This window comes from Stegastes partitus, unplaced genomic scaffold, assembly GCF_000690725.1.
Source record: "Stegastes partitus isolate 25-593 unplaced genomic scaffold, Stegastes_partitus-1.0.2 Scaffold157, whole genome shotgun sequence".
Classification (NCBI taxonomy): Eukaryota; Metazoa; Chordata; class Actinopteri; family Pomacentridae; genus Stegastes; species Stegastes partitus.
In genome coordinates, this window is record NW_007577888.1 from 361967 (window position 1) to 373314 (window position 11348).

Consider the following 11348-nt stretch of genomic DNA (forward strand, 5'->3'; position numbering starts at 1 on the left):
GGTACTCACAGGATCATGCAGAACATGATGAAGACGTTCCACAGAGCAATGAAGATCCGGAAGTACCGTAAGCTGAGCAGAAACTCTCTGATGTTGTCACCTGGAAAGCAAACTGGTCATTGCTGTGGACATAAATTTAAAACTACAACTACCTGAGATGCACACTTTGTCATGTCGTTTAATGTGTTGCTGTAACACAGAAGCATACACACCTGTTGTTGGTGCTCTGGACTCATCTCCAAATCCCTGCGACTCCTTCCTTTTACTGCAAAACATTTAACAGGTAAAGTCAAACCGACTGCTTGGTTTACTTTGCTTTAATCCAATCTTAAACCAGCGACTGTCTGTTGTAATACTCACAGCTTGAAATTCAGCACAGCCCCTGCATTCACCAGTAAAGTCCTGGAGGACAGAGAAACAAAGCGTGTTTACAGGTAACTGTGTCATTTACCTGCTGAGCTAACGTTGGTAGCTACTGCGCTGGCATTAGCATAGAGCTAGTTAGCTTAACGTTTAGCGCGATACGCCGCCGTCTAACGAGTAGAATTAGACAAACTAACCCCAGCACAGAAGATATGAGTTAAATAAACACGTCCTACTGTGTGGAATTAGTCACACACGGAACAAATTACCCGAATATCAACAGATCCGCGATCATCTTGCTCACATCACATCACAGACGGCTCACTTCCGTATTCGTCCACGCAATCAGGAATGCGACCAATAGGATTTCAGGATACTATTAAAGGCATATTTTTTTAAATCCTGATTTTAAGCTTTAAGGCATCACCTGTCTACAGAAAGTGTGAACCCACAGTGAAGGCATGTTTCGTTTAATCAAATAAAAATGAATGACTTTAGACTCAGCAGCAGTTGATGTGAACGTTACGGACAGATGAATGAGTGTCAGTGTAGGAGGTTGAAGTTTTTTTGGACATATGACCTGAAAGACAAAGATTTGGGGAAAAGATTTTGGCTCACACTTACTGAGCAGCGTGCGCCACCTAGAGACAAGCAAAGTAATAGCAGCCTTTTCATAGGTAAAAATGCAACCTTTTGCACACTGCAACAGTAATAAGTCTTAGATACCAAAGATAAACGTGAAAATTACAATTTAAATGTGTAGTTTTAACACGTTCATGTACATAATCGTGCATAAAATATTCACTATGTGTCTCTCACAGCAACATCTTGAGGACTGTAGGTATGATATCCTACAGAATAAAGTAGCTCTATCTCATGATTAGTTTTCTCCCAGTTATGAAGCTCTTATTATTTAACCAAACAGTCAAATCTCAACGTTTTCCATCAGCAGCATCTGCATCTTTTCTCTTGGCCTATTTAAAAGGTCACTCATCCAAATTAATAATACATGAAAAACTATTATTAAAAATTAAAATGAGCATTAATAACCTGCAAGATATACCAGTTTCACTCCAGATCAGTGGTTTCTGTCAGAAGTCACACCTTTGCATACGATCACAGCAGTAAAACATTATGATTAAGACTTGTTATCATGATATATGATATCGATATGGACCATTGATTGAGCACGGAAAGAAAGAGTTATGACCTTATATTCCCTCTACCAAAGTATTTCACATTTTGCAGTTATTTTACTAACTGAATATGGTGTAGTCATTAAAATCCAGTGATTTGTGGGCTGGTCTGAGCTCATAATGTGTCAAGATCTTAACAACACCTCTGGGAAGGCTGAAGAACTTATGTTAGACTTGTTTGATGACACTTTTGTTGAGGCAAAAGCTCAAACTAAAGCTCAAATGTGGCAGAGATCCTTTAATGTCAAGTAGTCTGTATTTGAACATTTCTGACATTTTTGGAGAAGCAGGTTTTCTATTGTATGGCTTTGGGGCCCTCTAGTGGAGACACGGGGTAATGCTCTGGTTATTTATCAAGACAATTAAAATCAGATTTTTTAAAAATAGACAAAATTATGAATTTAATAGTTTTTTTTTTTTTAAAATACATAAATAAGACTGCTCTTCATTAAAGCAGGTGTGGTGTTGCTGCACCTTCAGCTTCCACTTTGCAGCATCATCTGACAGAATGTAAACAAACATGCAATGCTGGGATTAGAGCTGCGAGTCGGTGCAGGATCTGATCCGGATTGGTTTTTCATGAACACGCTGAATAAATCTTTGTCCCCCTTAAGCGCAGACACGTGTTTTTGTCTCTGAGCCACATCAGACCTCTACCAGCGTCTTGTGGGCCGGTTGGATGATGATTGCGCTGCAGACAGGAGGAGGAGGACGACCAGCCTTTTGTTTTTCCTCCTCAGTGTTCCGGCAGCTGGAGCCTCCTGTCGCCTGAAGCCGCGGAGCAGCAGCAGCAGCTGGCCCGGAGCGCAGAGGAGGATGATGATGCTGCTGCTGCTGCTGCCGAGGCTTTGGAGATGAGAGGTATTAATAGGAGGGCTTGAGTGTCACAGCCGTTCACTGTACAGACCGGGGGGCTTGGTGGAGAGTCGGCGGACCGGGTTGGGGGGGCTTCCGATCCAAGACTGCGCAGTTGGAATTAAAAACAGAAGAAGAAAAAAAAAAAAGAGAGAGAAGGAAATCTAATTCGCAGCTCATCACACGGACAACATGGACGTGCTGGCAGTTCTTAATTTGGGCGATTTTGCCCAAGCCTTCTCCAAAATGGGAATGTTTCCTGTGTTTGATGTCGCTTATTACATCGTGTCCATCCTCTACCTCAAATATGAGCCCGGTGAGTGTCTGTCACACTTTATTCTCTGCTTCCAGTTTTCAATATTTGTCCGCTTTTCTGTATGATCAGTTCGATCAGCCTGTCTATAATCGATGCTGTGAGGCAGGTGCATGCTCCACACTCAGCAGACCTGCGCGTAAACACACAAATATTTCTACAAACATGAAGTAAAATACATCAAGAATAACACATTTTTAACAAATATCATCAAATCCAAACACAGAAACGCTCAGAAGGGACGACTGGGCTGAGAAACTCTAATATTTGTACAAGAAGTGGCCTTTTATTGTTCATGTAAGGGATTTTGATGGTGTAACTAGGCTACATATTGCCTGGATATCCCCTACAAGGACTTTCTCCTGCTGTTATCTCCATAGTGCCCTATCCTTATAAAGCATGACCTGTTACATAAACTCCAGCAGCAGCAGCTCTGCTGGCTTCATATGAGGCAAAGTCTGTTGCTGCAGCAGCCTGACCTCATTTACACTGGAGGAAATCACTGGAGGAGATTAAACCACTCAGCTTTGGGTAAAGCTGGATCTTTTTTTTTTTTTTTTTCCAAGATTTGACTCCTTTGAGCAACAGAGCCTGAGGAGGATGAAACCTGAGAGAGGACATGTGCATACCAGCGACTTAAGCAATAAATAGAAGAGCCTGAAATAGAGTCAGTGGGCCTCCGGAGCCCCTCTGCTGCACACTTGTCGGCTGCATTTGGGTGTGTTATTTACACTAAAACATGAAATAAGCTGTTGAGCTAACAGTTAAGCATTGTCCCCTGTAGCATGTTTCCATCAGGAGAAGGGCCTCTGATGAGAAGTCTTAGTCACTGTCTGCCCACTTTGGTGTCACTTGGACGCTCAGCGACGACTGCAAGAGCATCAAACACCTCTAATAACAAATTATGAAAGGAATCAGATTGAACAGCATGATTCATGTGTTGTAGGAGGTTTGAACAGAGATCTGAGTCTCATCTGCTCCATGCTCCAGTCACTTGAGAAAAGTGTGAGAGCTACTTGTCACACGAACAAACTTTAAGCCCCCCAAATTCAGTCATTTGGCTTTTGGAAACTTATTTTGTCCCACATGAGCTAATTGAAGTGAATATGTACATTGTTTGCTTTTTACCTGCAGTTTCAGCAGTAGTTTAAGACTTAACGATGATGAGCGAGTCACTGTGTTTGGTGTGAAATTAAAATAAGTAAAAAATGAGTTGAATTTAGTCAAACTTTTCACAGTTAACTCACGAGCATAATACTCCTCAATCTGCAGCTCGACTGTCAGAGGTTGCGTTGCATTTTGGTAACGTAGGGACAAGGTTTTGGCAAGGGAGAAGAAACTGTGGAATTAATAGGATGATATCTATAACAATGTTAGAGGAGTTCAGCGCCAAATCAGTCCAGTACTAATTTAGCAGTTTGCAGCTGAGTGAACTCATGGACCGTCAGATTTAAGCTGGTGTTTCTCACAGCAGCCGACTAACTTTGCTATCGGCACATTTACTGTTTTCTGTGTGAAATAAAAAGAGGGCAGAGTGCTTGTTTTAAGTTGTTCATGTGTGTTTTAAAGTTAAAATGCAGCGTCAGAGCTCAGGCTGCCTGCAGGCCGACTTCATGACGGCAGCAGTCAAACTATTTCCATATCGAAGATTTTACATTCAAATGACTCATGCCGCCAACATGTGCGAGATCATCTTACAGCCGTGTGTCGGTTCACACCGCATGTTAGAGGAGGACATGAATGAGTTTTCGGGGGTCGACGTGAGCAGAGGAAGGAGAGACGAGCGTGGGGTCAGAGGTCAAGACGAGCCTGACAGTTGCAAGGCAGGAGGAGCAGTTGAGCGGGACGTATTTATAGGGAGGCATTTCTCCGGATCGGATTGCTTTCAAACCGAGCGCCAGTCGCGCCACGACACCCTCACCCACCTGTTGTCGGAGATTTGCGCTCGCATCTCGGTTTACTGTGTGTCTCTAACAATGTTGTAACAGTCTTCCCGCATAAAACTTTACAATATCATGTGTCAGGTCGTATCGGAGTACACGAACATGGAACATTTGACAGAAGCTAGTCTCACGTATTGTCATGTATTTATTAAAATATCCAGATTTCACACAACATTACAGTCAAATTTGCATCATTGATCCTCCTTCAGCAGCATCGAAAGTACATTTATCTGGTAGCAATAGTTGCAGTTACCTTAATAGATTAAGATGTGATCCAAAGCATGCAATCAGTTTGTTAAATAGAATTCATTATTATAGATTAAAGTGACCAAAACAGTATAAAGAAAATAAAACTCAACCACCTACAAAATGAAACGATGAGAAGAGTTGTTCTGCATTATTTGTCCTTTTACCTTTAATACACTTTGATGCCCATATTTCAGCCCCTCTGCACGAACAAACATCTGGTATTTATGTACATTTGTCTTCTTCTGCTGCACCTGAACAGTGTGTTACTGCACCTACAGTATGTCATGGGCTGTCATCTGACTTTAGTCTTCTTTGGACAACTGGTCAACTGTGGATCCACATGAGTCATCATCCCTTGAATAGTGATTTGGGAACGTGGCCCATTTCTTTGGAGAACTTACGATCGCTCGGCCTTGATCCTCAGAAGAAACCAGACGTCCCGCGTAGACAAACAAAGTGGTTTTCTGTTTCATATGCAAAACAGAAATCAAACATACACTTTACATGGCGCAGCTCGAGTCTGTTTCCTTCTGGAGCCGTTTGTCAAGTCGCTCTGTAGTCGGCTTTAGTCAATATTAGTTCATGATAAAAGGGCGTTTTATCAGGGTGTGACCTGAAACGACAAACTGGGCGTAGACAAAGATACAGTCCACAGACACACAAGGGATTCCCTGATAATACCTTCTGAATGTAACCGGCAACAGTTTGGTCTGAAAGAGCTGCAGGAAAGTTTAAAAATTCATATTTCTGGCTAAAAGCTCCATCTGACTTTTGCCATTCTCAAAGAAAATATAGAGTTTTGCCTTGGTCAGAGTAGAAATGCTAGTAAACCCCGTTTACTGTACTGGGTGTAATCATTATTAAGGAGGATGTATAAAAAAAAAAAAAAAAAAATTTGTAAGTGATTAATCAGAATTTATATTTTGCTTTTGGAAAATGAGCAAAAAAATAAAAAAAATAAATGTTTTTTTTTGTCAGATAGCCTTAAAATGAATCCACATCAAAAAAAAAAAAAAAAAAATGTTTTTTTTGTCAAATAACCTTAAAATGAATCCACATCTGCATTTACAAATATATTAGAATCAGAATCAGAAACAGGTTTATTGCCAGGTGTAGTTTGCACAATACGAGGAATTTATTCTGTTGGGTTGGTGCAACAATAAATATACACAGTAAGGAACAATGTACAAAGATAAAAAAAAAAAAAAAAAGCTAAATAGTAAAAGTAAAATATAAAAATAAAAATGAAAATAAAAAANATAAAAATAAAAATGAAAATAAAAAATACAAAAAAAAAATTACAAGAAAAAAATTACATTTAAAAAGTGTTAAAAATATATCGCAATTAAAATCGTATATCAATTAAAAATCTTTTTTATGAAATTAAAAATAAAATTTATATATATATATAACCACTAGGAGTCACCAAAGTTTGAAGTTTCTTTCTTGAATTTTTTTTACCCTCCATTATTTGTTTCCATTTATGGTTTCTTAATACATGAACTGAGTGACTTAAAAACCATCTAATTATAGCAGTGAGCCGTTGTAGTGGGTTATAGCAGCAGGAAGTGTGCTGGTTTTTTAGGTTTTCTGCTTCTGTCATCACAGAGGAACCTCAGAATGTAATAAAAGTCACAGATGGTCATCTGCCTCCTTATCCCAACTCATAATCACGCTCTTATTGACCGCACGCTGGGATATTTCCATTTTCACACCCTTGATTGTGTCCATGACGGTCACTGACAGCTCGTCCGCTGTGTTGCAGGCTCGGTGGAGGTTTCTCGCAGGAGTCCCGTGGCCTCCTGGCTCTGCGCCATGCTCTACTGCTTCGGCAGTTACATCCTGGCGGACATCATGCTTGGAAGCAGCCCCGTCGACTATTTCCAACACAACAGCCACATCCTGCTGGCCTCAGCTGTCTGGTGAGAAAACCCCCGGAACAGGAGAAGAGATTCTGTTTCAAGGTCACATGTGGCTAAAAATGCTCTGATCCAACTTTAAGACTCTACAAGTGACAGAACTGTCCCTGTTTGGTCGGCCAGACTGCAAAGTTATTGTCATTTAGGTCATGATTCAAACTCGCAGCCTTTAAAATAATGTGATTTTTTATGGTATTTGGGGCGGTTGTTGTTTCTGGCAGGAGATTTATTGGGAGGTTTAAGCAGTTTCAAAGGCCATTTCTTTTGATTTGGCTAATTTTGATGAACAAAAAATGGCAGTGTGGAGAAAACGATTTCAGTCGGACTCATGAGACCCTAAATTCTGTCCGTTTTAACTGGGAACAAAGTTTTCGACTGATTCAAAGTTTTACCAAACGTCCGGGTCTGTAGATCATCCACAGTGACAGTGATGTTGTCTCTGCAAATGACACCAATTTACAGCCTTGAGATGTAATTTTAGATGCAGTTCACCTCAGTTGTTACGGCACGTCAGCAAAAGTCTCTGAGTGACCCTTTAACGTTCATTGATCAGAGCTGATTCTGCCTCGCAGTAGTTCGCTCCACACCTTCTCTCACTCTCATGTCATTTTTCTGTCCCGGTTGCAGGTACCTCATCTTTTACTGCCCACTGAACCTCTTCTATAAATGCGTGGCGTTCCTGCCCGTCAAGCTGGTGTTGGTCGCCCTGAAGGAAGTCGTCCGCGCTCGTAAGATCGCCGCCGGTGTCCACCACGCCCACCACGCCTACCACCACGGCTTCTTCATCATGGTGATCGTCGGATATGTTAAAGGTCGGTGGTTCTCTGTGTGCAGAAGAACAACATGTCAACTGATGGTGAACCGTGCTTAAACTGGGTTCATGAATTCTTGCAGCGAGTCTCAACTTTACCAGCTTCGTGACACACATTAGGTGACCCATGATGCTATTTTACTGGACCTTGTTTTGTCTAAGTGGCAATTCGAATGACTGTTCAGTCTTGTACGGTGTTTGGTGTTGCTCGCTGAAGCCTTTGCTTGGCGCGACTGTTGGCTTTGACAGCTGCATTCAGTGACAGAGGGCGACGGGACAACGGCCGCATTCAAACATGAATGAGGTGCACATGTGCAAGTCTGCAAGGATGGATTACCAGCTGTTCCCTGAAAGCTCCGGCCTCAACTGGCTTACACTGATTTAACAACAACAGCAAAAAAAAATACTCAGGAATAAAAACCACTGCACCATTAGAGTTTTATTATTTAGTAAGAAGCTGGTCTTTATTTTGGGGCTCTGACTTGTGTTGAGTGAAAACGAAGGCCTTCATTATGAGCTTACATTGTGAGAATTCCTAAGTGATGACAGTACAGTATTAATCTAGCAGAGGAAATGGAAGCCAGTTTAATTTAGCATGTGTTTACTACTCCCTAACAGCTTGACATTTCATCTTCTGTTAATTTTGTGGAAATTAAATTACCAAAAAAAAAAAGGAAGAAAGAAGAATGCTTCAAAGAGCAAATGATGTTCTACAAGTCTGATGTTCCAGTCAAAAATGCTCAAGTGGGACAGATTGTAAAAGAGCAAAGTCACTGTAAAGCTGCATAAACTCTGGAAAGCACATTTCTGCTGGATGTCTTTATCGTGACACTAAATAGAGAATCTGTTGCCTCCGACTGTCCCAGCTCTAGTATTGAGGCGCTGCAGGCATCCGGCTTGGAAATGTTGCAGACAACCTGAAGCCAGATAAGAGCAGTGACACGAAACGCAGACTTTTTTGTCCTCATTTTTTTCTCCCCCCTTACTGTCTATTTTTATCCTCGCAGGATCTGGAGTGGCTCTCATTTCCAATTTTGAGCAGCTGCTGCGCGGTGTGTGGAGGCCCGACACCAACGAGATCCTCAACATGTCATTGTGAGTGTCTCCTGCCTCCTTTGGGAAACGTTCATTCACAAAAACAGGGACTTAGAGGCGATTGTGATCACGCGAAACACAGGCAGCCTGTTTGTAGCATGAATCAAACTCACTGGTGTAGAATTCAACATTTTAAGACTTTGGCGCCCCCCAGTGGCAGCATCAAAAATCACCCTGGAATACACACTTCATGTCACCGTCATTCTTATTTGTCTGTTTTCTTTATTGGATTGATTTTAGGAGCTTTTATAAGACTTTGTAAAGCCCACGGAGGTACATTAAACCTTCATGTTCACACGTTTTCACTCTTAATTCCATAAAGACTTCTTGTTATCGTCTTCATCTCTCTCTGTTGTCTTAACATGTTGTACTGATGTTTCGTCTGGGCAGCCCGACCAAAGCCAGCCTGTACGGCGCCATCCTCTTCACCATGCAGGAGGCTCACTGGCTGCCAGTGTCCAAGAGCGTCCTCATCCTCGTCTTCACCCTCTTTATGGCCACAACCAAGGTAGGAGCAGCGCCGAAGCCTAAAATCCTGATTCTGTGTTGGTGCATGTGAGAGGATGACGGAAGGTTTATCAGAGCATAGAAGAAGTAAAACACTTAAACACGATTTAAAGGTTGGCTCGTCAATAAACGCTCGTTAAAGATGAGTTGGTAATTGAACTCAGAGCGTCAGAACTGGTGTTAAATATTCAATATGTCATCTGTACATTTATATTTTTTAATCTAAGCAGCATGTTTGGACGTGCAGGTTCCTGTTTTGTGTCAGACTGTATTACATTTGTGAGGCCTTAAAATTTCAGAATTTTGTTGAGAAACATTAAATGTAGGTGTTCATGTTCACAAAAACTTTACAGAATACCGTCAAAGGTTTATTTGTAAAGTACGTTTGAGAAACACAAAAAGGCAAATATAGTGATGAGATTAAAATAAAGCAGAACAAAGAAATACACTCAAACAGAAGATTAAATCAGAAAAATACATTACAGTGCAGTACCTCTGAACACTACGACACTCTAGCTTGTTAGAAAGACGTGTTCTCTTAAAAAAATGGCAAAACTTTATCAGAACCAGAAACCGTAAAGACAGAAAGGATCTTTAGATTATTGCATTTCTGACAATATGACAAGGAACTCAAACAAGTCCAGTTGCTACGATTTAACTAAGAGCTCAGAACTTGCTTTGACTTCATGAAGACTTAACTTTACTGCAGTGTAAAAATACTTTCAGTCAGACTCTGTATCCTATAATCCCCATAATGCATCTCATTTCCATGTTATGTATCTCTGCCTGGTAAAACCTCACAGCTGTCAAACTCGGGAATTGATTTGATATATAAGATCAGGGGAGTGCCTCTTTAAATATGTCGTTAACATCCTAATACGAGGCCAAATCTCCTCTGTCTGTCCCTGCAGGTGTTTATGACCGCCCGACACTCCCACGGCTCCCCCTTCGCCCTCATTGAGTCCTGGACCTGCCACCTGCTCTTCGGCTCTCCTCTGGGTGGCGGCGAGGAGGACCACCACCACGCTGCCGCCGCCGCCCCGTCCTCACCTCTCAAAACCAAGGAGGAGCTGAGCGAAGGCGTTCGCAAGAGGAAGGCCAAGAAGGCCGAGTAGGACGCCACGCTGCACCGATGAAACTGCATCTGACTCGCCCTCATGGCCTCCCCATGACGGCTTCCCATTCCTGTCTAAGGAAAGGGGCGGTTTGATGTTTTGCCAAATGAGACCCTTTCTGTTAGAGCAACATGGTGCTTTTTGCATTTTACATCGCAGGACTCTGTAAATACCACGGCAAATGTTTCACGCTTCAACCCAACCTGGACATTTGAAACCTACTTACTCATGTTTCTGTGAACGTCTGTGCTCGACACTGTGTGGTGATCCACGTTTAGGAGAGGCGTCGCCGTCGCCTTGGGACGGCCTTCGCTCCACATCAGTAGCTGTTTTACTGGGTGTGAGGTGTTTTCTTTTAGTCCACCAAACCACACATCAGTTCAGGAAGGAACAGAAAATCCAAATTAATCATTCGGAAAAGTTGTGAATAAAGCATTATGTGAAAGAATGTTTTCCCATAATGCTTTTAACTCTGAGATGAAAATGATTTCATATGTTTAAATAAAAGTAAGAGAAACGTCATGTCTCTGTGGTGTCTGCATCATTTCTGTCTCGTGTCATCACATCGTTCCTGTATGTGAACGTTTTGTCTCAGCTTTAGTTTTAGATGAAGCACTACATTTATTACAACAACTCTCAGATGTTTGAGCAAAGACATCTTTTCAGAACTAATGATAAAAAGATGTGTTTTTAGGATTTCAGTGTCTTTCAGGACTAATATCAAACACATTTTAGTCACTTCAGCCCCAAACCCCACTACATGTGTGGAAAGCTATACTGAAAAGTTATTTTAAACTTGTTTAACATGAAGAACACATCAAATAGCAGATAAAATACACTGACTGAATGAGTGCTCCTTACTTAAAAGCATTGTCTTCCACTAAAGAAGCATCTCCCCTTTCAACGTGGTTAGACAAGGAGATAAAATGAGTCAATATTTCATACATAAATGCACAGATTAGAAAGAAATAGCTCAAATGTG

At 41.5% G+C, this 11348-nt stretch overlaps 2 protein-coding genes across 2 annotated transcripts in view; one reads left to right on the forward strand and one right to left on the reverse strand.

Annotated features, from left to right (window-relative positions):
• smim7 (small integral membrane protein 7) overlaps positions 1-720 on the reverse strand; it is a 2454-nt gene extending 1734 nt beyond the window's left edge. The window contains exons 1-4 of the mRNA XM_008279382.1: positions 633-720; positions 361-402; positions 213-265; positions 10-100 (exon numbers count right to left, since the gene is read on the reverse strand). Coding sequence (XP_008277604.1) covers positions 10-100; positions 213-265; positions 361-402; positions 633-658 — 212 coding nt within the window. The 5' untranslated portion in view covers positions 659-720. The remainder of the gene's footprint in view (positions 1-9; positions 101-212; positions 266-360; positions 403-632) is intronic.
• Positions 721-2388: 1668 nt separating this feature from the next.
• On the forward strand, positions 2389-10888 carry tmem38a (transmembrane protein 38A). Its single transcript, XM_008279383.1, has 6 exons — positions 2389-2730; positions 6685-6841; positions 7466-7650; positions 8657-8744; positions 9135-9252; positions 10163-10888. The coding sequence occupies exons 1-6, from the start codon at positions 2607-2609 to the stop codon at positions 10364-10366; spliced, it is 876 nt and encodes a 291-aa protein (XP_008277605.1). The 5' UTR covers positions 2389-2606; the 3' UTR covers positions 10367-10888.
• The last annotated feature ends 460 nt before the right edge of the window (positions 10889-11348 follow it).

What these genes read in the sequence shown, in the direction of transcription:
- tmem38a (XM_008279383.1), top strand. Translation starts at nt 2,607, where the DNA reads ATGGACGTGCTGGCAGTTCTTAATTTGGGCGATTTTGCCCAAGCCTTC. An exon ending in CTGCTGGCCTCAGCTGTCTG is followed by an intron (nt 6,842 to 7,465) that starts GTGAGAAAACCC and finishes TCCCGGTTGCAG; the next exon opens with GTACCTCATCTTTTACTGCC. An exon ending in TCTTTATGGCCACAACCAAG is followed by an intron (nt 9,253 to 10,162) that starts GTAGGAGCAGCG and finishes CTGTCCCTGCAG; the next exon opens with GTGTTTATGACCGCCCGACA.